Consider the following 27,164-nt stretch of genomic DNA (forward strand, 5'->3'; position numbering starts at 1 on the left):
TTAGCTGATGGGAGCTGGGCAGATATGCGTGTAAGGCTCCATAGAAAAAGCTCATTAAAGAGCCCTTTGGGAAACCAATTCAGGGTAGAAATTACTGTTTGATGAGCAGGAGAGGGAAAAAGAGAGGGAGTGTGTGAATTGAATCCCTTTCAGTTTTGTTGATTCAGGTTTTATATGGGACTCTGGGACTTTAAATACCAGCTCGGGAGGCTTTGCGACTGGCTAGCTTTGATATGAGCTGTGCAAAGACCTGCTCTTTTGTATTTGTTCTGGAGCTTGCCTGAAAGACAATTCAAAAGCAATCAGCAGCTGCTGTGACAGCAGCAACCTGTTGCTATGGAATTAAATGTGATGCAAAATACAAAGGTTTCTTGGTTAGCAGCAACAAAGTAAAAGGGGAGTAGGAGATGGAAACGGATGTTAACAGTCAGAATAAAGCTACAGCCAGAGCGGGGCTGGGTTTTAACTGGGAGGTACAAGGGAAGAAATGTAAACGTCATTTGTTTCGCTTTTTTAAAAGAGCTTTTTCGCCATCTCAGCAGGTCAAGCTCGGCTTTGTCTGGGAGTGAGCGCTTGGGAAAGAGTCTTGTCTGGTGGCGTTACAGGGGTTGTATGTTCCCAGGCTCCTGGGAAACGTGCCCACATGCTATAGCCGACCCGCGCTGCAGGGTGTCAGGAGCTCAGACATCTTCCCCACGAGGTGGCCAGGAGCCTGGCACGGAGATCCCCCCAGAGGTGCAGGGTCTTGCGAGGATCCGGCCCTTGCTCAGCCCCAGGCATGGCAGCAAACTGCCGCTGGCAGACCCAGGCCACCAAAGGGTGGCTTGTCCCACACCTACCTCCTGCCTTGTTTTGCAGGGGCCCGGTCCCACAGGAGGGCTTGGACAGGACACAAGTCCTTTCAGCCCACCCTCTGGCCCGGTCTGGAGCTTGTCCATAGGCTCTCTCCACCTCGGTTCCCCAGCTCTGTAACGGGGTGCTCCCCACCCTCCAAAAAGCATTTGGGAGGCGAGGGCAGGGAGATGCTCGGAGACGGGACTGGGCAGGCAGCTAGCGGGACCAGACCTCTCCCAGGCCCAGGTCTCGGGACCTCCATCCCCAGGGACTGACCATGTTGAACCTCCCCAGATGCAAAAGGCTGATACTCCTATGGCTTATTTAAATGAAACTCATAGTGCCTTGTGGATTCTTAAACATGCATTTTCCCAGCCTGACCCCAGCTGCCCTTGAAATAATACTATTGTGCGGTGAAGCCCTACAGGGAATTATCATCTGAGCTCGCTCTCCCTTTGTCACTAGAGTCAATTAAAAGCAGTGTAAGCTGGTGATTTAATACCTCTGGTGTCTGAGGAAGCCCCACATCCATCCAGAGGCTGGCTCTGGCATTTTAGACACAATTGGAGTGGAGGAGTGTTTTTTCCAGCCATCCAACATGCTTTCAAATTCATCCATGACACAGAGCACTGAAGCCTCGTGTCCTTGGCTTGTCATCTTCTCCTGCATGTTAATTAATGCCCCAGCATTGCACATCCTCCCCGCGGTATGTCCCATGTCAAATTGTTTTCCTGTTCCCCGTGCACCTTCTCCCTTGGGATAAACCCAACACGGTTCAGACTCTGTAGAGGGGCCAGGCTCACAAACTGCCACCCCAGGAAACGCTGTTCATGAATGAAGTTAAGCTTCCAAGAGCAGGAGAAACCATTGCCCCCAGCTCCCCACAACCAACTGGAAATATAAACTGGGCCCAATCCCTCTTGCTCCAGTGCAGAGCAGGAGCCCAGTGCCCTACGGGTACAGGCAGCAGTGCTGAGGGGGGGGCCAAGATGGGAGCCTGCAGCAGGGACTCCTGGTGGGAGTGAATAGCAGCGGCTGAGCTCATTTTTTTCTTCCTCCTTACAATCTCCCTTTTCTTTCCATTTCACCACCTCCTTATTTAACATCATCGGCTGTTGTGCAAAACCATCAACCCTGTTTGCAGCAGTGTGACCTACTTTACCGCGTCGTCCTGACTTCCTCACTGAAATCGCAAGCTCAGAGCCCACCCAAGCCATTCAGCGGTTCTCAGCTGAATAACAAATCCAATTAGGTGGAAGAAAGCCTGGCTTTCATGCTGTCAGCGCCTGGACATCTCACTTCCCTCTCCCCAGCGCACGCTGCACCACTGATGGCCGTGTCTCACAGACACCGTGCACAAGGACCCCTCTGTATTTGTGTGCCCCCCTCTAAATGAAGATGGCGGAAGGGTTCGAGAGGACCGATCCTGGCTATCCAAGGTGTCCTTTCGTTCCTCCTGACATCCCTCAGGGACCATGTTGCTGAGGAATCAAATAATTTGTGTTTTTTCAGTTCTGGCTCTCTGGGGAAGCCCTCCCTTCCCAGCTGAGGCTGGAGGAATGGTCCAGAGCCATGCCAGGATGGCACAACCTGTGCTCGTTAAAAAGCCACTGGCACTTCAGCCAGGACGTGATTTAATCACCGATAGAAAGTCCCATCTCTCAGTCCCGGCACCACACCTAACCCCAGTCCTGTGGCTCCGTCCAGAGAAAACATTGCAAGTCTGCCCTTTGCTGCTCCCCTTACTCTCTTTTTCTACCCCAGCAGGGACCCTTCTCCCTACAGCCACCAGCAGGCAGCCAGTCCCCAGGACGCTGGCTCCGCTCCATCGCGGGGGATAGCCATGTATTAAAAAGGATGAGTAGAAACAAAACAAGGAGAAAAAAAGCTTAGGGGCCTCCAGAAAAAGCCCTTTTGGTTTCTAACTTCCCTGGCTGGCTAGGATGGACAGGCATCCCCTGCCCTGACGCGAGCGCAGCAGCACCAGGGCCTGCGGCGTGTTGCCGCTTGGCTCTCCGGCAGGTGCAGGGCGGCGGGTAAACACGCATTACTCCATTTCTGGGTCACTGTCTGGAGGAATTAAACATGCACACACAAACAGGAGCCGCTTCCCTCCGACGGCCGCTCCTCTGCACCCAGCCGAGCCCCCACCGCTTCCCGGCCCCCTCCTCTGCCCACGCTGCCGCCCTGCCGGGCTTACGGCTGCTTTGGGGCTTCCCACAGGGCTCTGCTAATGACTCACCGCTCCTGCTCGGCTCTAATTAGGCTCCTGCCTAATTAGGCTCACTGGAAAGATGCGGCTGGTGAGAAGCAGCTCTTTGGTGAAAGGAAAGAGGAAAGAAAGAGCGTCTGGAGACGCCAAGTGCCGGAGGGAGAGACGCCAGGCTGCAGCAAGAGGTCAGGGGGTATCAGGAGCTGCCAGCTGAACTACATCTGTGCGAGGGATGGACCGTAAAGAAAGGAGAGAGCAAAAGGACTTTAAACAAGCCCCCCCAGGGACCCTCCCGGGGCTCAGCCCTGCTCCATCGCGGAGCAGGAAACAAACCTCAGCTCCGTCCCGCTGGGGACGCCTGGCTGAGGCGCCGGGATGTCCTCCGGCCAAGAGCGAAGGTTGCTATTTATAGCCTTGTTGAACAAGTTATCGACACGCAAAAGGTGCCCCAGGATGCAGGGAGAGCGGGACAGGGCTGTGCAGGCAGCAGGGTGGGGGGAGCTGGTCCCGAACCTGCAGCATCCTCCCCTGAGCCACCTTGGAACGGAGGGCAGGAGAGCAGGCTCTGGAGCAAAGCCTTGTTCGGGGGGTATTTCACGAGGTGTGAAGATGGCTTTTTTGGGGGGATGAGGGGCACCCATTGAGTCTACCCATCCCTGTGAGGGCTGGGGGTGCTCACTCGTATGGGCTCTCATATCAGTTGCTAGTGTCAAATATTAATTTTCCCCTTAATTTAAACATGTTCCAACCCCCAAAAAATCAACACATTTGCAGTATTTAACATCCCTCTAACTAATTGACAGAACCCAGGTGCCTTCTACGGCAAAGGTAAGCCATTCCTTTACCATTCACCTTGTATCTGATCACAAGGCATCTCACTCACTCACTGAACTAATTAGGGTTTTGCCTTTCCTTCTCTTAATAAAACATCCGTGAATGAGCAGCCTGTCTGCAAGCCCCAGCCCAGCTCGCACCTGTGTCCTCCCAGATCTCCAATTTCTCACCCTGGAGCCAGCGCCGGGACTGAACCCAGCAAGGGCCGGAAAGGGGGAACGCAGGTAACGCAAATGTTAAAGGTGTCACTAAACTGTATTTCCGAAGAGCCTCTCCTGCGCCTGCCAATGCTCCTTTTAAGAGTCCCATCCAAGTGTAAGGATCCTTTATGACCCCTTTTAGGTGAAGGTGCCAGTGAAAATCCATCCACATGCAGGTGGCCCACCACATGGCCCCGCAGAGACCTTTTGCCCTAACCTCGGTTGCTAAGGAAAAGCCGGGCCTGGGCAAGAAATCTGGGATGCTCAGAAACACATCACTACTGCTTGGGGACCATCTGAAATAGTTGACCCATGTAGTCTGGGGAGAACGTCCATTTCATCATCTTAGCCGTGCTGTAATGGCTCAGAGCGTGGACTGCGGATGAATTGTGGAAAGCTGGTTTAGGATATTCAAATTGCCACATGGAGATGGCCTGGCGAGGTGGGGTCCTTCGTTTCCTCCTCTGCCAATGGCAATTTGCATTGCACGCCCAGGCTCCCCTCTGCCCTATGGAAACAGGGGTGGTTTTGTTTGCAATGTGCAGGACGGGAGAAGCTCACGCTGCCTAGTTTGCCCTGCACCCCAGCCTTTCCCTGGCAGGAGCTTGATTCAGCAAGAATTTGGTTTTCTACATGTGATTTGTCATCAGTAAATACGCTCTTCCTCCTCTCACGACCAATGCCCGTTGTATCGTAGCAGCCTGGTGAACCAGCGCTGCCAGCAGCAGCATCTCACACTTCCAGCAGCAGCAGCAGCCGTTATTCTACCGCAGCAACGCAAAGGCTTGGGGTAACCCGAGCGGTGCTTTTGTCGGGCATCCGGGTTGCAGAGCCAAGAGGGGCCACGGGAAAACGTGCTCTTTGAACACTATACACAGGAGCCGACGGTTCGGCAAAAGCTTTTATTTGCTTCGGTAAATAGGTGAGCTGGGACAAATGGGAATGCAAATAAAATGAGGACTACTGAATAGCTGTTGAGATAAATGAGCTCTTTCATCTCCTGTCTCACACCCAGGGAGCTGCCAGTCTCGGACCAAGTGCTGCGTGACAGGGTGTAGGTTTGGGTTCATTGACATGATTCAGGTTTGTAGAACGGCACATGCAACACAGACGTGAAGACGGGGAAAAATACATGCAGTGCACTGCTGGCTAAGGGGGCACAGGAGGGTGGATTGGCATTTCCTAACGCCTGTTGAGAAACAACCCAACACCGCCAAGCAGCGTTCACGTCGATGACCTGAAGGCTTTGATCAATACATCTGATTCTCCTCAGGCATCCTCTCTCCTTCCCTATCTCACCTCTGAAGATAAGTGAAATAATAGATGGAAATGAAGCAATTCCTCTGCCTCAAAATCCATACGCAGAGGATGAAGGGTGCAGGTCTCCCTGCTCCTTCCGCCTGGGGAGAGGATGCTCGAGTCCCATGCAGGACTAGTGGTACAGGGGCAGCCGTGATTGCTTTTCCAGGTAAAAGAAAATGATGGTGGAGAAACTCCGGCCGTCGTGGTCCTCTGTGCCAGCTCCTCATCGCGCTGCGGAGCAAACTCTGCTTCGGCTCTGTACTTTTGGCACCCTCTTCTGCCTGGACCGATGCCTGCAGGCACTGGGAACACGACGTACCTTCACCTCCCCAGGCGAGAGGAATGACCTGGACACCGGCTACAGCGTTTCTGCTGGGCCTCCTCTTGCGGGGGACGTGGAAATAGGTAAAGCACACCGCGTCATGGGTGCAAACGTCCCTCCTCCTCTCCCATCCCCGCCCCCGTGATGAGACATGGCATCTCCAGTTCTCTCAGCCAAATGAGATCAAACCCCCTGTGGCTAGGGTTTGCCGAAGACGCAGAGCTAGTTCAGTGGGTTACAGAAACTCTATGCCGTAAGACGGCACATGCAGCCATCAGACTGCCGTTTATCGCAGTTTATGGAGCTGAAGTGGCCGAGATAACGGCTGCGACACTTCCTCTTCTTGTAAAAAGATGAAAGGCCCTGTGTGTGCGGGGGAAAAAAACCCAGGGAGCTGAATATCATTATGGCCATATGCCCTTCAGCAAAACGCAACTCTTCCAAGAGAAGGAAAGTAAGTTAAAGAGTCCAGTGGGTGCAGACTGGCATCCAGATGATAAAAGCAATGCAAACATTTGATTACAGGTAGGGTTACGTCTGTTCATTCAGCCTCCGTGCAACAAAGTCAACAGCAGAAACACCAAAGCTGTGGAAATGAATCGGGCAGAAAACTCAGACTTAAAATCAAATTTATTTAGAGGAAAAATGACTTTACAAGAGGTTGATGCTGATAACTAAAAAGGAAGATAAATAAAAGCTTGTTACAAAACCTAATGGTTTCTGGCAAGTTACAGAAAAACTGAAGAATTTTACAGTCAATAACCTGCTCACTTTTTACATAATTACAAATTAACATACAGCAATTAGGTTTTACCCTCTTTTTTAAAAACTCTTTTTTTCAACTTTTTTTTTTTTAAACTTTTTTTTTAACAGGTTCAACATGAAAATGCAAAGCATTTTTATTTATTTTTTTTTTTTAAGAAACAAACCAAAAGCAGAGGTATATCAGGTTATTATAATACACCTCCTCAACGCTCTGGGAATTACTTAAGTGCATTCCATATTAGTACAAAAGAAACACCAGGCTAAACTTTAACCATAGGCGAACTGAACTGGAGAGAGATTTTTTTTTTTTTTTTGAGTCAGTGTTTAATATCAATAAAGAAAATAGTAAAATACTTTAGAGCACGGAAAGGATGGATACCTACAGACAGCTTAAATACATACGAAGCTTACAGCTGTATGCAAAGCAGTGAATGTTATCCTGTTCCCCCCTCCCCCCAAGCAACGGAAGCTGAATATATTTGGGCAAAGCATCAGTGTCAGTGAAATGCGTGTGGAAAGAAAGGGCACCGAGCCCTGAAAACGCAGGTGGGAAGGGAGCCAGCGTTACGCTTCCCATCACTCAAGAGCACGAGGTCTATGAGATTAAGCCAGTTCAGCTCGCCTATCTTTAAAACTTAGCTGCATCACCGGATCAGAATCATTGATCGCTGCCCTTTCTGACAAAAGAAGCAAGAGTTATGAGCAGCAGGGGAGGTTTTTTATCTAAAAGGGTGCCTTAAATTATGTTAAATTCCCAAACCTGGCCAGCAGGCAGAATAATTTCCAGAGTTCTGGTTAACAAGGAATGTTTCGTGGGATTTTAGCAGATACTCTCCTGTGCCCCCTGCCCAGTCCTCCCTTGCCCCATGCCACAGACATTCTAGACAGCTTCCTTGGGATTTGGCACTTGATGAAGCTCTTCTGACTCCGTGGCATTTGGAAGGACTGGATTTGGGTGTTTCAGCAACAGCTTTGAGATATCCTAGTGCCTCAAGGAAGGTGCAAAGATGATCGGACCCTATGGATGCTCGTGCCTTTGAAAGGCAGTACAAATCCGCACAAGCTAATGGCATTACTGTGCTTCTCAGCAGTGGTCAAACTTCAAGAGTGAAAAGAGCCCACCCTCAGCGGTGGTGAGAGCTCCTGCCCCAGGGATGGCACCTGGGAGGTCTCCCAATGGCCTGGACAGTAAATAACTTAGTGCACGGAAAGGGCCTCACTTCACTTATTTGGTTGTATCCCCCCATCCCCCCAACACCTCCTTTGCTCTGGGTTTCTCCAAGGAAAAGGAGGTGGAGGGCAAACCGCTGGCGGGACAGCTTCCCTACCGGCAGCAGTACCCGCTGTGAGGAAGGTGACGGTGACACCGGCATGTGCTCTGCCGGGGGATATACCTGAGCCATCAGAAGCCAGTTCCTCTGGTCCTGCCACTCACCCTGTCTGCAGCGGGACTGTAGTCAGATTCACACCCACTTTAGTCTAAAAATAATACAAAAAGCTGGCCCTTCCTCCCCTCCCGGGGTAAAGTCAAACCAAACCAGGAATATGCCTACTTGCAGCTCGGATTTTGCTGGGGATGCAGTGGGGGGAAAAATGGCAAAGCTGATTGTCTCCACGTAACCAAAATGAAAAGGGACAAGACCAGTTCCATTTAAAGTGCTTTATGGCATCAAACTGACACCAAGTTACATGTTGAGATGATCACTTCACTTAAAAGAAGCTAAGGCCAACCCCACACAACTCCATCGAGTCTCACATCATTTGCTACAGCTACTCTCTATCGCCGGGATATTCTGGCACGCCCAGCTAACACTGACCACTTTTGTACTTCATCTGAGCCTGCACTCCCAATTCCCCGGTCATTGAAACCCCTTCTGTTGGGCGGTGATAAAGACCAGGCTAAGAAAAGCCCAAGAAAAGAAAGTCTGATTTTTCCCCTCCATGAAACACTAGCAAAAAAAGCTCCGAGAGCCCTTGCAGGGTCCTCTTCTCCCTCCAACAACACGGGCTTTGCACAGACATTTTTGAACCTGCTCTGTGTCCCAGGAACCCAATGCAAAACGGGGTGGTTTGGGTGCTCCAAATGGGATCAAGGGACCGGCTCTGGGAACCAGATACAGCATCAGGCTGGGTTGAAGAAGTAACACGCTTTCAACAACTGCAGGATGGATGCCAGGTGTGGAACTGGAGCAAATGCAATTTTAAGGCCAGGAAGAGGAAAGACTTTAAAGCTGGGACCGTACTCTAGCAGACAACCCTAGGCAACCTGCAGGGATCAGAACGGGAATCCAACTCTGGGAACCTATGCCAAGCCTTTCCAAAGAAAACCTGAGAGGGGGGGGAAATAAAAGGCTAAAGAGATAAAAACAAGCCCTCACTTTCCTAAAGGTGAAAGGAGGAGGAAGCAGTGTGGGAGTAAAGGCTTCATTCCAAAAAAGTGAATCATGCAGTAACATACATCCTTCAGGGACAAAGGTCTGTCCACCAGAATTTAAGACAAACAGCCTTGATACGCAGTATTGCCAGTCAGTGTATTTCTGATTCACGCCCATGGTTTCTTTGACAAGGAACCGTGGGAACCTTTGGAGATCGCTTAGCAAATACTATTTTCATTTAGGGCACTGAATGTTCTTTTTGATTTGCACAGGTCAGAAGAGATGGTCAAGCCAGGCAGGGACTCAGCCCTGCTGCCCTGGGTCACGCGTCTCCCTTTTGATGCCCTCCTCAGAGCCATGGGACATTCCCGTGTCGCAAATTCCAGATGTGTTGGGACTGGCAAAAAGACAGAGGGATGAAAAGAAAAGCTCATACTGGCAAAAGCTATTACAGACCGAGGGGAACTTTCAGAAATACCAGGGACCTGATCTCTGTTTACACAACAGTAAATGAGCCATGCACTGCTTTGGTTTCCAAAAATTTCAGCTTGGCACATTCATTTTTGCAGATATATTAATAGCAGGGCAGAAGTTGTTTTCCAAAATTGGTGGTTTTCTTATGAAAAAGGTAACTCCACAACACCAGCACGTGCCTCCTTCAGCTCCCTTCAGGTTCAGGAGAGATGCCTGTATCTCCCTGGAGAAGCGACCGGACCCTCACATCACTGCAAGATGCTCCATGTTTTGCTTTTTCCTTTGCCTCCTAGAGGTATGAGAAAATCTAAACAAAATATTTAAACAAGGAAACTAACTGATAGGAGGAGGCTGTCTGAAGCCACTGCTGCTTTTTCCAGACTTTTTTTGGCCCAAAGATGCTCTGCCTTAAAGAAAGCTCTCAGTTGAAATTGTGTAACTCTGGGCATGGCATGGGCTGCTAAGCAGCACTGCCCAAACCCTGAGTTTTGTAGGAACCAGGGAGATAAGAACATTTGATTTACCAATCTCTTGGTAAGGAGGGAAAAAAAAGAAAAAAAAAAGAAAAAAAAAAAAGGAAAGAAAAAACCCAAACCACCCTTCAAACCCCCAAACAAAAGCAAAATAAAAAGTAAAAAGAAATAAAAAAATAAAACCAAGTAAACTTCTTTTAAAAAAAGAACTCTTTCAAATAAACAGAAAGATAAATATTTTTTGCAAGCCCTGCTTGCAATTAAGAACAAGCACCAAATAATATTAAAAAAAGCAAAATAAAATAAATCTCAAACCTTTTTCCTTTCTTCTTTTTTTTTTTTTTTTTTTTTTTTTGAGTCTTAATAGTTTAGAGAGCTTCAAAAGCAAGCAGGCGGTTTAGGATTCCTGCACTGACCAAGACAGACCAGTCTAAGCATCCACCTCACCATCAATGCTGCTGATACTCATCAGCACCGAACTCTGAAAACTGCTGCGGGCTACTAGCTTGTGAGAAGCCAGAGAGCAAACTGAAATCAAACAATAGTGCAAGAAGAAAAATATTTTGTTTTTTTTTTTTTTAAGAAAAACTGGTAGGAAAGGAAATACACTTGACAGCTTCAAACTCTGAGCAAACCCTTGAGCTATTTTGAAGCTGATAGTGTCTCGTAACCATTTACAAATCCACTCGGGCAATTCCCCTGGGAGGGTCTGGAAGAACAATAATTTTGGAAAAAAGTTTGGCTTGCTGCATTTCTTTTCCCCCGCTGAACACATCCCTGTATTCAACAGCTCTACAAACACCTCACAGTCGGCACAGCGAGAGCCACCCTCAGACCTTCCCCTTCTGCTGATGGCAACACGGGGACACACGGACACTTTCACCCTAGAGCCCACGGCAATGGAAACGGACCTGCCACGCTGGACCTTTGGACCTGTCCCACAGCGTTTCTGTCCACGAGAATGTTATTATCTCCCCAGAAACGGTTAATAAGTGCACGGTATTGTATAGGCATAGGAACTAGGAGCCGCCTCTTTGGAGTTCGCTCTGCTTACAGCACTCAGTCCCCTGACCTGCGACATCTCACTGAAGTGCTCTGAAATTGCTGTTGTCTCATTCTGCCTTAGAAACGAGCAAGGGAAGCTGACAAAATCCAGAGAAACAGAAGCCCAACATTAACACAAAAAGTAGGGGAAGAAAAATACAAATAACAGAACAAAGGTCCCTAAAAGCAGATTTTCAGCCATCTCTCCAGTAAGTCATCAGGCTTGTAATGAAGGGATGTCAAACGCAACTGGAGAACTATATTCTGGCAAAAAAAAAAAAATCTTTGCTTAGGGGATGGGAAGGAGTGAGCTGGAGCTCAGAGACTGTGTAACAAAATGTTGCTTAGAGTTGTTCCCACTTGAACACTGTTTGTTCTGGCTCCCTGGGGTTGCCTTACAAGTCTACCGAATTTCTCTTTTCTGCATCATTTTAAATATACCCAAAGATGTTCTGCTTGATTCTGGAAACAGTTTGACATTTAAATCCTCTGCCCTATGGAAATCTTTTGGAATTGCTTTAAATTTTTTTTTTTCCCTCTGAATCTTTGTTTTGAACGCTGTTACTGCTTCCTGGTGTAAGGTACCTTTCTGAAACCAAACAGTCCGTATACCATGAGCACAAAAGGGGCGTGCAAGTCAATGGCGTTACAATCGGAGCAGTAAGGGCAAGATATTTAATATCTACACGCTCCCTGAAAGTCATCAGGTATCATCTATCCCCATGGGCCGAGCTAAGCTTGGCTGTACAGACTGTAAGCATATCCCAGTGGATACATAGATACATATATGTATATATACAGTATATCTATATATGCCAGTGTGTACGCACCATTTGTTGAGTCCTAATCTTTTGCTAAATGCTTGGTTTTGGTTACGTTCCCCAGAAAAGGGGAATTTGAAGGCACAGACCCATTAAGGCTATGTTCTCTCATCCTTTAGCAGTAAGAAGAGACAGAAAACATCTATCCCAATCCATTTAACCCAAGGGTTGCACAGAGAGACGGTACTATTTGCCGTGCAGTCAGCCTCTGTGGTGTGAATTCACGCAAAACCACAGGAGAGAGGCCCTTTCCCACCACTTAACAGACTTCATGACATGTTTTATTTAAAACCTCCAGATGCTTGTCAGATGCATGCACCACCAGCGTGCTGTGGAGCGGGCAGGGAGATGTCCGCTGTACCAATGCCAAGAGTGACCGATGGAACCGTCCGTGCTCAGCAGAAGATCTCCTCACCCTCTGGAGGTGCTTCTGATGAGTGAGAATCTGCAGCACAAAAAAACAGGTGGGAATCACTATGGGAATACAGGAATACAGCAGGCAGAGTGGGACTCCACGCACATGGAAACCCTGCTGTCTGCCCAATCCACTGGACATCTTAAAAGATGTCACAAAATGTTGCTTAGAGTTGTTCCCACTTGAACACTGTTTGTTCTGGCTCCCTGGGGTTGCCTTACAAGTCTACCGAATTTCTCTTTTCTGCATCATTTTAAATATACCCAAAGATGTTCTGCTTGATTCTGGAAACAGTTTGACATTTAAATCCTCTGCCCTATGGAAATCTTTTGGAATTGCTTTAAATTTTTTTTTTTTTCCTCTGAATCTTTGTTTTGAACGCTGTTACTGCTTCCTGGTGTAAGGTACCTTTCTGAAACCAAACATCTTAAAAGATGTCCAGTTCCCTGATGAGCTACCATGAAATTACATCTCATAATTGCTGAGCTTTCCTGTGCACAAGTTGGAAAACATCAGTGAGTTAATATGGATAAGCCGGTCATCTGAGGGCGTGAGATCAAATTTCATGTGGGTCAGAGGTTCGAGGTGCAGAACTGAGTCCTAAGGGGATGCAAAACTACCGGAGAAAAAAACTGCATGGTTTTTTTTCAGATCAAGAGACAAGATAGACCGGCTCAAGGGAAGGGAGAGGCCACCAGAAGGGTTGCGGGTATCACTTCCAAACTACAGCAGAGGTAAAGCAGACAGCAATGCCGCAGGGGCTGCAACAGGCAGAAGCATCCCAGCAGCAGCTCCTGAAAGCACATACACTGAAGCAGGACATTTTCTTTCTCAAATCAGAGCAAGCTGAAAAATACAGGGAGAATCCAGCCCATGGAGGCTGCTCAGGATGGGACGGGGAAGGGAAGGAGCAGGGAGCAGAGTGTGTCCCTCTGACAACCTCAGGGGCTGCAGAACAGGCAGAAAAGCCCACAGAGAAGATCACTTCAAGCTGGGAACTCCACTCATCACAGCTGATCTTCTCCATCCCTCAAATGTTATCATCCACATTCAAGGCTAGATTTCGTGGCTTCCACAAGTTTGCTGGCTGGAGGGAAAAGCCAGCTCACCGAACAGGAAAAAACACCTATGACCTCCCCTGACACTCACCAGACTGCTGGGAGCGATGTCCCCTGCCCTTTTTCTTCTTTTCCTTCTTCTCCTTTGGTTTGGCTAAACTGAAGAGTCGGGTAGGCATCTGGGGCTGTTCCTCAGCCGCCTTGTTAGTCTGGTTTGTTGTGCTAAGCAAATGGAAAGTGCTTTTCTCTTTGTGTGTCCTTGAAAGACTGTTCCTTTTGGGGGAGACAGACAGTTCTGCATCAAAGTGCCCTTGTTTAGGAAGGGAAGGGCTCTTCTGCTTGGAGGAGTCATCGATGCTGGACTGGGAGGGGACTCTTGCAAGTTTCTCATGTAGATTTGAAACCTATTAAAGGAAAAGAAAATTGTTTCATTAGGGCATGAAAGAGGTTAGCAGAGAACCTGGATTGGAAAAGCGTGTCCCAGACCACTGACAGAGACAGAGGTTGTTCTTGTGAACATCCAGCCCATTCACCAGCTAAAAAGTGCTCCCCATCCAGGCAAAGCAATGAGAGAAGGCGGCCTTGCCGTTTAAGATGAAGAAACGAGGCACGTGAAGAGTAACACTCCAGTATCTTTTGCTCCTACATGTACTATGCTATGTATCAACAAGCCAAGGGCAAATATTCTCTAAGATCTCGATACCAAGACTCACCCTGCATCGTTCCTGCACACAGATGGTGGCAGAAGGCCAAGGAGAAGCATGCCTCTCCGGCAGGGGAACACCAGCACACAGCACCGGAGCAGCACGTGTCAAAGAAAGCCTTCCCAAGCAAAAGATGAAAGCAAAAACATTTTTCTTGATTTTTTTTTTTTTCCTAACAGCTGTCTCAGGATGTAATTGAGCCCGCACATTCAAAGGGAAGATCAAAACAACAGCTCAACAAAGCCTCACTGAACCCTCTATTAATAGGTCTGAAATGCCAGTAAGATACCTGCCTCGAAAAGGTGCTTCCTTCTCCCGATCCCCCAGGCCTCGCAGTTCTTTTACCTCTCAGCCTCTCCCACAGCACCCATACCCTTCGCATGTCTACATGTGCTCGATGCTGGAACAGCTTCACTGTGTGCTCGGAAAACTTCTGGCCTGATCAGGAACCGGGGTGGGAGGGAAGAAGCCCTCCTCTGATGATTTGCTTTTCAGAGCTCACTGCTGAGCTCCGCAATTAGTCCATTCAGGCACCCAAAATCATTTCCATTCTGCAATCCAACACTTATAAACTAATTTTGCTACAGCTCTAAGCAAATTACGTTCAGAATTAGTGAGTTACAAACAAACGAACGATCAACAACAGGCTTAAGGTTCAAATACAGCCCATGTTTTGCCAACAGATGCTTGTTGTCCTCAGCCAGACTGCTGCACAGTTATAAAAAAATAAACCCCAGCTTGCTGAAAAATGCACAGAGCAGGATCTGCGTGTGGGCTTTGCTTTCTGGTTGTGGGCAGCCACACATCAGAAGCCTTTTGCAGCAGAGCTGGGGACCTTTGCCCACCGAGCCATGACCAGACTGCAGGTGCCCAGTCTCTTTAGGACAGGAACAATGCCCATCTCTTTGCTAGATACCAAGAATGCTTTTGGAGCTGGATGTAAGCTTACAAACAGCCTTCCTCTGCAGTTATCAGCCTCGCAAGTGGCTTTCATGACAGCTGGAGGGTGCAGGTAACCCACAACGCTCAGGCTTTTTCCGAGAAGGACGTCTCATCTGCCTGACCGCTCCCCAGAGCTCAGCCCCCATGGGGTGAAGGCCAATGTCAAAGGCAGTATCAACCTCCTGGGATTGCCTAGGACACCTTCTCTGCAAGCTGGTCACCTCTGCTCTGCTGTCTGCCAACACACAGCATAGAAAAACAGGCAGAGCTCAGGCTGTTGTAACCACCTACTGCTCAGGACTGTCCAGGCATCCTAAATACACCATGTTGCATCAACACTGGCAATGCCTCAGCAGCTCTGGAGGTGCAAGAAATGCAGCCCTGCACATCACGTGCAAGGAAAGAGCCAGTTTTGAATACCAGGCCCCACATGTCTAGGGCTGGGCTGGTGTCAGTCTATCACTGCTGGCATGCAGTTGGCGCAGGAGCTGTCCGGGAGCTCCCTGCAGGGCATGGCTTCCCCAGCAGCCTGGCTGTTGGCATCATTTACCTGGTTGTGGTCAGGCTCTTGCCGCATTTGAGCTAATCGCTCCACGTCTTGCTTGAACTGCGCCTTCTCCCTCTCCAGCTGCTTCTGCGCTGTGCGAAGTCTCTCCAGGTCGAGCTGGTACGAGGCCTTCTTCACCTGTAGCTCCTCTCGCTCCCGCTCAAGATCCTGCCACCCTCTCTGGACCTGCTCTTCTCGCTGGGCCAGGTGGGCCTCCTGTTCTGCCAGCTCCTTCTCTCGGACTTCCCACTCCTTCTCTCTCCTCCGCCTCTCCTCCTGGTGCTGTGTCTGCTGCTTCTTCAGGTTGGCCAACTCCTGGCGCTGCTTCTCCAGGTTGCGCTGTTTCTCCTGCTCCAGCAGTGAGGTCGGCCGGAAGAAGCTTCGGGTCAGAGCCCTCTCACTCAGAGCCAGCTTCTGGTCCTCGATGTAGGTGTCCTGCTGCAGCACGACGCCCTAGGAGAGAGGGGACACAAATCACTGCAGCACCCTCTCCACGGAGACAGGTTCCATCCCTGAAAACCTCAGGGTGCCGTATCGAACCCCTTCTTCTCCCACCAAATTCACAGCTCAGCACTGCTGCCTTATGGCTGGGCTACCAGAGGATGCCGGCAAAGCATCTCCCTCAGCAGCTTCCCAAATTCAGGCAAGCACCGGTTCACTTAGGCAGCAGCTCATTCCTACGAGCTGCCAGCACGCTGCCTGCAAGCTGGCTGCAGGGTATTCAGCCACGCAGGGATGTGACAGGCAAAGGGGAAGGGGAGATGGGGGGGTGAAGCGCGAGTGGCTGTTACCGGCTGGCGGGATGCACAGTTCAGGCAAGCGGCATGCAAAAGCGGGATGAATGGCCAAGCCTACCTGCAAAGCACTGAGCAGCTTATGGAGGCTGGTAATGGTTTGGAGGACCTGCTGCGAGAAAACAAAAGCACTGCTATTAGACCTCACTGGGTGCCAGGGTATGTGTAAAGCACCCTCCTTTTCCACTGTGACCCACCGGTGGGTCTGACAAGCTGTATGGCCATCCCTCTATACCTTCATTTTTCTCACTCTTCATTTGCAATGACTGCATCATCCCCCAGTACACAAATACATCCCTTGGACATCTCTCAGGGGTGCCTGGCATCATCTTCCTCACTTTCCTAGCCATCAGTGCAGCAGGGGAGGAAACGTCTGCAGAAGCACCGAACTGCACAGACCTCATGGGAACTCTCGTGCTGTCTCTGCAAACCATTTCCCACAGCATCAGCTTGCTCAAGAACAAGCAGCGTAATTGGGATGAAACCCGGCAGTTCACTAAAAAATTCCAGGGGAAGAACTTCAAGGGGCAAAAAAAGAAGAAATCTTAAAATGAATGTGGACTATTCGTACTCTTCCACCCCTGGCTGACCCATACAAGTCCCACTGTCTTTAGACAAAAAAAACTGCAATACAGCAGGCACACGAGTACAGCAGGTGTGTTCATGGAGGCTCTCTGAAAATACAGGTAAATGCAAACACCTCGTGCATCAATACAGAGCAAGCTACTTTGGAGCAATGCCCTATCCCTAAATATATTTTTAGCCTAGCTAAAAATTTCTCTGAATCTCTCACATCTTACAATTACTTTTAAGAAGAAGAAAAAACACCGCAGTATTTGCAATAGTGATGTGATAGCTGGTGTTAAGAGAACTGCTTCTCATTCTGCCATTAATGCTAATTGGGAGTTATGAATGTGTATCAAAAGGAGAATAGAAATCTAATTGCCCCAATTCACTGCACCTGCAACATAAAATTAAACTCCCTCTGTCTGCAGATGCACAATAAATACAGCCCTGCGCATCCTAGTGGTAATTAACCCTTGCTGCCTATAATCAGCACATATCATCCTGCTGGCAAGCAGATGACAATCAGTGAATTCCCTGTCTGAACATCCAAGGTTAAACAAATAAATAACACAGTGGGTTCAGCTTAATGTATTTAAAAGTCTACATGCGCTTCAACAAATGAAATGTATTTTCTTCTACATTAACACCTATTGAGACAAATTCACTTGCCACTTAAATGAAGGAAACAGCTGAGCAACGGAATCAATTCTTACCTCGTTATTCCTTTTCAACATGAACATCAGATTAGCATTTCCACCCTATGAAAAGATCACAGATTTAATATGAGGACAAATGAGAAATCACAGCAAATGTGTTCTGAAGCTGAACTAATGACAGACACATTAAACCCCCCCCTTCATCTTCCATTCTGGGAGAATTCATGCATGTTTCGTAGGCAAGTTAAAATCATATAAAATAAAATGTTAATTAGGTATCATTTTGTAGTTATATGATGGATCGATCCACAGCAAGAATAGGTACAAGGTTATAGCTGACCTTATCATTTCAATAACAATGCATAATTAAACACATGCTTTAGCTGATCTGCAGACAGATGGCAGATAACCTGCGCCACAAAGGAATACTACTGATTTGCAATGGTTTTCAAGTCAGGATTTTAGCTACATACAGCAAAGCAGTTTTGGCTGCATACTTCCAATTTTATTTTATTTTTAACTTACTAGGATACATCTAATTGTCAAGAAATTCAGGCATTTTTCAAGACTCGAACTGTCACTCTTTTGAAATCTGAACTCAGTGGCAGCAGACAGAGAAACCAAGTGATACCTTCTTTAAAATGCTGTCCGACTCTGTTCGCCGAAGGTCCTGAGCATCGTCACCTTCATCTTTCGCTCCACCTAAAGGAAGAAGCCATCAGTGATACTGGTTATTCAACATTTTAAGCCATAGATGAACTTGCTGATGTCTGAGAAACTTAATACAGGAAACTCAGATGTTTCACAAAAGGGGACACAGAGCTCTTGACGCTAACTAAATGCATTTGCTCCCTACGTATACAGAACATGTCAGCACCACCAGAAAAAGCGGATCTGAATTCAGATTAGGATTGACTTTGGTTTCAGACAACGTGCTGATAAATTCGGCACACTCCTATTAACTGGTGCTCTGTCTAGCCCCCGCACTGCTGTCTACTACCAAGGAATACTTGCTGAGAAGACACGAGGCAGAATAAGAGCAGATGGACAACAATAACAGTATCATATCAGGGTATATTATTGCAGGTATAGTTTCAATGCCTCTCTTGTGCAAGTGCAATTTACAGCTGGGTCAGATACTGCTGTGCAATACCCTGTGTAATTTTATGCAAACAATTTATCCTTAACCGTAGTTATCAGAAACCTGTATCTTCAAAGCGACACTGGACTTCTCTTTCTAACTTCCCCCCTGGCTGGCTCCTATCAGTGCTCCTGAGCAGGACTGAACTGACCCCTGTGGGGCCAAGAGAGCTGCAACTGTCCGCCTGTGCCACCCTCCTGCTCCTGGGTGGCGAAGGAGTTGCATGGCTCTTCGGTCCTCTAGCTCTCGCCAAGACTCTTGTACTCCCCTTGCCAGCTGAGATGCAGGCCATGGGGAAAACCCACACCTGCAGTGGTAACCTCCCTACTGCCACTCTTTTAATGATAAACAACTTTACATACACCTGTATCTGCAGCAACGTGAAGGACACTGTACCTAGTGCAAAGGCCCTCACCTCCCACCACCCCCCAGGCAGGCTTTGCTATTAAAGACTGACCCTCAAGTCCTCCTAACAGACCTTCTCTCCTGCGCCACGTCCTGGGACCTTCCACCTCTTTGCAGGAGGAAACACCTCCCTTCTGCCTTGCTGGAGGGGAGAATGAAGTGGAGTCAGGTTATAAGCCTTGCCCAAGGTTGCACAGGTTGTGAACAGAAGAACTGGAGACGAAAGCCAGGTTTCATGCCTCCCGGCCTCCAGCTGAACAAACAGGCCCTGCATCCTTTTCCCAAATTCTCCCAAGACCCTACAACTATTGAATTTCAATCTAATTCAAAAAAGGACATTTCTACAGCAAACCTAGAGCCGCGCAATGAACAGCCTGAGGTTGTCCCATTCATCACTGCAACAGAGAGAGGCACAACCCTAAACAAACCCCTCCAGTGTGAATATATTTGTCATTATGATGACAAGGCCTGTGGAAGGCTTTGCAGCTTTCCAACAGAGCTGGGAAAACCTCTACATACTTCTCATGTCTGCCTGTCTAGAGCTAACACTGCTCCTTTAATGCAGAAGGTCAGACGAGGTCCAATGATCCGAATGCTGAGACAGACACTAGCACAGCAAAACTGGCTGTATTGGGAGTATGAGTGAGACCACAGAGAAAGGAATTTGAGGACAGGGAAGTTTCTGATGACTAGGGCAAAGAAAGAGAGCATTGGGAAGCAGCCAACTATGCAGCTGAAAGAAATATTCACACATTTCTTTGGGAGAGACTTAATTGCAGGAATAACGCATGCAGTTGTATGTGGAACACAAATGCATAGAGAGCAGAGCCAGGGGAGAAGGTGCTTGATTCAGCAATATCCTCATCCATTCGCAAATGCAACAGCACCAGGCTCCTGCTGGAAGATAAGTGAAGAACAGAGCTGCAGATATTACAATAATAACGTGAAGAATCTAATCTATTAAGAAGCCAAATGCTTTCATGTGGCATTTAAGTAAAGAAGTAAGGATGATTTAGAGAGAGAACAGAGGAGTGAGGAGTTCAGATGTTTAATCCTCATGCAGCCATGGGTTCTCAGCTACCATCATTCCACCTGTACGTAGGCTTTTTTTCCTCATCTGTTATTTAATCTATCAACTATTATTGGAGAGGAGTTGGGAAACCCAAATCACCAGCTGCTGGAGTCCTTCTGAAGCAACAAGATACGATGACATGTATTATTAAGAAATGCTGATGTGCACACATGTAACTACTCACACTTGGAGGCATTCATCTGATGACTGTCAAACCCTCCAAAAGTTTCTGCCCTCCTAGGGAGAGAGATGGGGCCAACTCCTCCTTCTTGTTCCATGGCAGTACTGCTGACCTGCTGTCCGAGGGCAGTGCCCAGGCTCCTGTTCACCAGGTCCTGAAGCAGTTCAACTGATGAAAAGCAACAATATCTCTGTTAAAGACCACCTCAGGCTTCTGAGCTATTTTCATCCTTGCCTGAGCTCAGGTCAGCAATTCACATGCTTTGCTGTACTAAGAAACCATGTTTCTATGACAATGATATTGTCATAGATTTTGCATTCCCCCTGCAAAAACTCAGCCTGTCTGACCATTAAACTCCAATTCCTGGAGCTCTGCACAGGCTTACACCTCCCTCTCTTCCTCCAGGCAACCCTGGTGTGCTCTGACAACAGCATTTAGTAATTTTTAGCCTCTCCAAAAAATCACACCGGTGAGTTGCCCGAGTTTCCATCTGCCCTTGCCTTTATCAACAGACTTGCTTGTCCCCTGCAGGCACCACAAGCGCCTGCTGGAACTCAAGCCTCGCTCTCACACCTTGCTGAGACTGAAGCACAGCAAAAGCCTGGATGGTCCAAATTTCAGTCAAGGATAAATCCTGTGCTGCTCCTGACCCCAGTGCAGATTCAATGCACAGTTGTTCTCTGTGCTGACTTCTTTTCTGCCCTCTTTCAACAGCCATCAATATCTGCTTCCTTTCCTGATCCTCATTACCTGTCCCTGAGACAATACCGTGAGTAGCACTATCTTCCTTATCTATGCTGTTATCCTGACAAAGAGAAGACTTCCCTTGCAAAACTGGTGCTTGAGGACTGATGGCTTCACTGAAGGTGGGTCCGTTGGTTAGTGTAATTAACATGTCACCCTGACTTGCTCACCTTCATTTATTGCAGTTTTCATAATGGCCTCTCCTTTTGGTGCCTCTTCTGTGTTGGCTCTGAAGAGCAGCCTGGAGCCCGGCATGTCCTCCTGCACAGAAATGTCTGCCATGTCCCTGAAGATCTTGGCCTTCTCCTCCAGCAAGAGGAGGATCTGCTTATCCTTCTGCTGAAGTTGTTCTGTGAGGGTGAACAGAAAACAGAGACGAAGACAGAAAATAAAAGCTTCGGCAAGGAAACTGAGCGATTCCTGAGATATTGGCCCCATCTAGTGGAACCTTGATGATACAACTGTGCCCTGCGCAATCCTGCACAGCAACGGCACCCGGCAGGCTCAGAAAAAAAAATAATGCAAGCAAGGTGAGGTGCAAACAAGGATTGCAATTATTTGCTGGATGCAGGGTTCTCACTCCTTTGAAAAAAGTCATAGTTCGACCACAAAACCCAACACAACAATTCCTGTAAATTTTTCAAAAACCACTCCCCAGCTCTGTCCCGGGAAGGATTTTACCTTTCAGTCCTCTCACTTTCGCATCCGACACTTTCTTTTCAAACTCAGACTCACAAGGGACTCCTTCATCTTCATCTTTATCCCTGGACAAGAGACATGTCTCAATTACCACCAGAACATGATCATGTGCATCACCTGCCTTGCAAGAACAGCTTCGTAGCTTACATGGTGTTCATTGTGTCTTGAATAATCTGTATCCAGCCGTTACGCTCTTCTTTGGAGCTAGCATGGACTTCCACCATTTCGGGATCTTTTACACCCATACTGATCAGGAACAAACCCTTCTCTTCATGAGCCACTTCTCGTACAATCAACTTCTTCAGAGAGATCACAGTGGATTTCTGGTCCTTCAGATGGAAAGAAACTGGTGAGGAGGGTGAACAGTACTAATTCCCAGATGCAAAGTAGCATTGGAATGGTCCCAATAACCATACCGCTACCTCGCTCAGGTTGTAAACATTTTCTGAACCTATTGAGTAATTAAAAAAATAAATCATTTTAATGGAGTCAAAGAACAGGAAAGGTCTTGCTTCCCTCCATCAGTTCTGTAGGAAAAGCAGTTTCACCTTGTTCCATTTCAACAAAGAATTAATTTAAAATTGACTTTGTGCTTTTGCAAACTCTACCATATTTTGCTCTAACTCCAGCAGACCTTTGATCTCATCTCCTCCTGTCCACACTCTCTCTGTCATTAATATCACAGTTCCTTAAACTTAGTGCAGCTTGCTAGCGCCTGCTTCACACACATTATCTTCACAGTCTCCCCCTAGGATGGAGTAACATCTTGTTTTCAAATCCCACAAAACCCCTGCTGTTCTCAGAAGCTCATAGCTGACCCCTATGATGGAGAAGACTTGTGTGTAAGATGACGTTCATTGTGTGCTATGGTCTCTGTGTAATCAGCCTGCTCAGTTAGAACATCCCTTTGCTGTTGTCATCTGCATATGAGTCAGCCCCTTTGTGCATTCTACAGGACGCTACAACTGGGCTGATTCGGCAGCGGTTCACTAGCAAGACTTGTGGGCAAATCAGCTCCCCCTGTGTAGGGCACTGAGTCTGTGCAGATCATTGGTGGAACTGGAATAACAAATTATCAGCTTTCAAAATGTTCAAAGAGTGAAAAGGTCACAAGGTTTAGCCAGTCTAGACCATGCTCACAAGGTACAGCCACAACAGACTCCATTAGGTACTAGGTTTTCTTTAGCAGGTCAGCGTGCCTAGCCCTTTTATGAGGCCTGCCTTCCAAAGCTAATGTTTTTGGTGTTGTGCATTACAAATACATTCTTCTGACATTTATTTTCAAGCTGTTCTGTTGAATTTACTGCAGTGGCATTTCACCCCCCAGGCTCCCCATAGTATTAGGACATTTCCTTCTGCTAAGATTCATTTTTACAATGTTTGCATTATCCCATTGCTGCCTCCCATCCTAATCACTGCTTCAATTTGCACAAACTGAAAAGGAGTAAGTGTATCAAGCGACAGGCAGGTTTTCCAAGGCCAATTATCAGCTGTGCCAAGGCACTGCAGAAAGGGGAGGTGGGGCATGAAGACATGTTTTCCTATCAAAAAGAATGGAGTCTGCTCAGCAAACAAAAATGTTATAAGCAAGAAAATGAAGTTGTTTAGCAGGCGATGACTGGCTTCGCTGCACAACACACATCAAGAGTCTCTCACATAGAAAAGGAAGGAAGAGAAAAAGTTGAAGCCTTACCAGTGAGGCAAAGACATACTTCTGGTCCTTCTCCTGAAGGAATACGAGCATGTCAGAGAGGAGAACAGCCTGGACTTCTGCAAAAGAAAAAGCATACCAGTGCAGTATAACCACACAACCCACCCCGAAACAGATTTCTTTTAATAACACCAGTGCTGGGGAGCAGTAGGTCTGTTTTTGCAAATCCTGGAAGCAGGGCCAACCTCCCAATTAGCAGGAGGAACAGGGGCAGCTCCTGGAGATGCCGGGTCAGGTTAGCTCTGAACCAACTTTGCATTAAGCAGAGCACAACAGCACCTGGGAAACCTGCAGGATTTTCTCTCATCTGTCGGAGCAGGGGTGCTCCTTTCCAGCCACATGCTTTCTAACAGTTAGGACATGGACATAACAGCGAAAGCTAGACACCCTTACTGAATAGAAGCACTGTTTTCTCAAACAATCAATATTTTAGCCCTCGAGCAAAATATCTGCACAGGAAGTTTTGGGTTTTATGGTTCTCTTGATGAGTGGTTTGCGGAGTGTAAATTATCGTGCACTAACAACATTTGTCAGCTGCAGTTTCTTTCCCAGGAAATACTGATTTCAGGAGCCACCACTAATTCTGCTCACAGAAAAACACAACTGTTGCCGACTCCAAGGGGAGCCGACAGAGCCTGCGTGGCTTTCTTTCATGAGAGAAGGAAGCACAACATCAAGCCAACAGAGGACTTTAAATCAGAATACAGCCTTTTCCCAGAGTACACGTACAGCCTTCCAAGTCTCCTAATGACATATCATAAAGTTGCACAGCAACTACCAAGTATAATGCGCCGCCCAGAGCCCTCAGTACAAAGAGTTTTTGTGTAATGTATTTGGGAAATCTTGTGATAGAGAGGAAGCAAACCAAAAAGTTAAATCATCCCGCGGGTAATTCCTTCCATTCTGTTTTGGGAAGACAGGATCTGTTCCAGATAAAAGAACCACAAAACTTTAATCAAAGCTGCAAAATGAACTCAAAGCTCTGGGAGGTTTGCAAAAGTCAGCATTTGACTCTGTTCTTCTCTATCGTCTGTGCACTTTGCAAGAGGGGAAATGCTAAAACCCTCTAAGAAAAGTTCTTCCTATACTTCTCTGTGCTCCATTTCAAATCCCGCAAAACAGCCCAAATGTGTGAACTAGCTATTCTCTCCCTGGGCTCTGCAGCTTGTCTGCAGGACCTGCTTTTGCTGGGAGCTTGCACTACAGACGGAGGTATGTTTATGCATTTCTATGACTTCGAAACGCAAATGCAGCCTGTACTTATCACAAAATTTCACAACAGCAGCATAACTTGCTTCATCCACCATCTAAAGTCAATAGTAATCTCGAGTGCCTAGAAACCATTTGTAAACTTCCTGTTTCCAAAACCTCAAAATAAATCATACCCAATATGGAATTTCATGTTATCATTGTGTTCCTGCGCAGCACGGCACTAGGCTACCAGTCCCCATTCATGCCCAAGTACCGTGGTTTAATCAGCTGATGCTGGAGCAAAAGAAGGAAAGCCCAGCCCTCCTGCCAAGCATGAGACACAGCCCTGTCTGCTCTTACTGCTACCATGGTCCCGGCTGAACGCTTCCTTGGGAGATGTAGTGTTTAATTCAGTAGGGAACTTCAGTGCTCAGCAGAGCACGGCACCTTAGAAAAACTACTTCCACCTGATAACAAACAAAGAGCAATTCAGGAAAACATTGACCAAACAAGAGGCAGCTGCAGGGACACCAGAGCCTCTCCTGAACAGTTTGCATCAGCAGCTCAAGAGGTTCAAGAGCACAACAAATTGTCCCAACAAATGCCTGGGACACCTCTCTGGAGTCCCAGTGAAACGGGGATGGTAACGCTGAGCCTGGGCAGCCCTACTGCAGACCTCAGAGCAAAGGAAAGGCACTGCTGCTGGTGGGCAGAGCCACCAGGAAGCTGAGGTTGGGTTTCAGATGCAGTGAGCACGCTTCCTGGAACCGCTGCACATGCGCATTGTGGTGTGGAGATCTGACTCACTGCTCTGGGCAACTGCAGCCCCATCGCGTTCTCCTGGCCCAAAGGATCCCCCAGCAACTCCGCTCCTTGGCTGACACACCGAGGAGTCACTGCAACCCAAGCCTTCAGCAGGCATGCAGTCACCAGGAGGAAAAGCAGCTACCTATCACCCCAGAAACAACACAAGGAATCGGAAATGTTGCGATGGGATGCGAGTGTACAGCACAGGGAAAGCTGCTGTCAAAATCTCTCAAAGCAGAAGAATAAATAAAGGCTGGAGACACCAATCTGAGGACTAATCCTACATCCAGAGAGGGCGAGCTGTATCCTCCCCTGGCAGAAGGCAGGATAGTCTTACCTTTTAACCGTCCAGCTGCATTTTTTAGTGAAACAGGCCCATCTCGGATGAGCTTCCGATGCCTCAAGTCCTCTCTTGCAAACATCTGGCCACTCTTCATCCTCATGATGGACTTGCTATCCGTCCGGTTGTAAATCTCACCAAGACGCATTTTCTTTTCATAGTTGCTGACTTTGCTATTGACTGCAGCAATCACATCTTTAACGAGGTTTAATGACTGAGTCAAGTCTTCATGTTCCACTTCATTTTCTTTGAATAGAAAGAGAAACACCTCAATTTCACTTCATCCTTGTGGACTCTAACTTCCTGATTTTACTTCCTTCCTTCCTCTTCTCCCTCCCAAATTCCCGCATTGTAACTTTTTAATACTTTCATGAGACAGGCTGCATTTTTCCCCCTGAAGGAGAGTTTCACAAGACCTTTCACATATATGGTTGAGGTTGGGGACTATTCCAATATACTTTGTATTAACCACATATTTTAGCCATTACCAAAAAAAAGCAAGCTGGGAGACTTTGGAGTCTAAGCATGTTGCTCCATAATTAGCTACACACAGACTTATAACAACTAAATCAAGGCACCCGAATAACTAATCCTAAATGGAGATATGAAATTGAGTTGTCTCGTTACAGTGGTGTGAGACAATAATGACTGGATTAGTCAGTCTATTCTAAGAAAATCTGCTTCAGCTGAAAAGGATCCAAGAAATTTACACTGGAGGAACAAATACACGCTTTGAATAGAGGAAATGGTCCCTACCTTTGGTGTACTGCAGTATCCTTTGTAAAAGGACTGGGTACTTTGTAATTCTCTGTGTTACCAACAAGATACATTCAGAAATCCCAAGACGCCTCACCAGGGAGCTGCTCATTTTTTTCTAAGGAACAAAGATGAAAATTTCAGTTCTGTAGCAAAACGCTCACCAGAGTGCAGAAAGGACATATTTTTTTCATCGACTATGTCTGTTCTACCAGGCCCTACCTTGACAAATGCCTGAAACCGCTTGTCCTTTGAGTACAGATCTTTGAAGTTATTTACTGCCTCATTGTGATGCCCACAAAATTTGCCGTATGTTTTCTTCATTCGCTCAGCACTCTCACCGGAGAACTGCAAGACATGAGACACAGAGGTCCAATTTGCACTGAGCTCCTGGTGTGATATCCCAGCAGTGCCTGCCAGTCTCTCAAAAGAACTTGATGAAAACAAATTAGTCCAAAGCATCCTAAACCAGGCAATTAGATCTCTAGAAAGTAAAGAGCTGAGTTTGAGACTTCACTGTGTTCACACAATGCAAAATTTGGGATTCTACCTCACAGGGCTTAAAAGCCAACAACAAAAAAGTCAAGACAGACAAAAAGAAGAAGGGAGAAAGCGCAGGTAAAGAAAAGTAAACCCACCTAAAGTTAAATAGCAGGTCAGTAACTCAGCCAAGAAACACACTGGACATATTTTGCTGTGGGCTACTGCCTACCCTCCAGGCTATGGTCAAACCGTTCTGTGCCTGTCAGGTAACGCTTCTCTTTCCCGCAAAATAAAC

General features: G+C 47.4%; 1 protein-coding gene across 7 annotated transcripts in view; it reads right to left on the bottom strand.

The window, feature by feature from the left end:
- Window positions 1–6,316: 6,316 nt before the first annotated feature.
- The window catches only part of AKAP13 (A-kinase anchoring protein 13), a 228,407-nt gene continuing 207,559 nt past the window's right edge, over window positions 6,317–27,164 (bottom strand). For 5 of the 7 annotated variants that reach the window (XM_076347955.1, XM_076347960.1, XM_076347959.1 and 2 more), the window contains 14 exons: window positions 26,609–26,734; window positions 26,387–26,504; window positions 25,628–25,876; window positions 23,275–23,351; window positions 21,729–21,910; window positions 21,564–21,646; window positions 21,053–21,232; window positions 20,142–20,306; window positions 17,971–18,041; window positions 17,397–17,441; window positions 16,178–16,228; window positions 15,326–15,775; window positions 13,221–13,533; window positions 6,317–12,101 (listed from right to left, as the gene is read on the bottom strand). In XM_076347955.1, the coding sequence (XP_076204070.1) occupies window positions 12,052–12,101; window positions 13,221–13,533; window positions 15,326–15,775; window positions 16,178–16,228; window positions 17,397–17,441; window positions 17,971–18,041; window positions 20,142–20,306; window positions 21,053–21,232; window positions 21,564–21,646; window positions 21,729–21,910; window positions 23,275–23,351; window positions 25,628–25,876; window positions 26,387–26,504; window positions 26,609–26,734 (2,160 nt within the window). In that variant the 3' untranslated portion in view covers window positions 6,317–12,051. The remainder of the gene's footprint in view (window positions 12,102–13,220; window positions 13,534–15,325; window positions 15,776–16,177; window positions 16,229–17,396; window positions 17,442–17,970; window positions 18,042–20,141; window positions 20,307–21,052; window positions 21,233–21,563; window positions 21,647–21,728; window positions 21,911–23,274; window positions 23,352–25,627; window positions 25,877–26,386; window positions 26,505–26,608; window positions 26,735–27,164) is intronic. The other 2 variants (XM_076347957.1, XM_076347958.1) reach the window with 2 other exon arrangements.

The sequence above is a fragment of the Aptenodytes patagonicus genome, chromosome 10 (assembly GCF_965638725.1).
Source record: "Aptenodytes patagonicus chromosome 10, bAptPat1.pri.cur, whole genome shotgun sequence".
Taxonomy (NCBI): domain Eukaryota; kingdom Metazoa; phylum Chordata; class Aves; order Sphenisciformes; family Spheniscidae; genus Aptenodytes; species Aptenodytes patagonicus.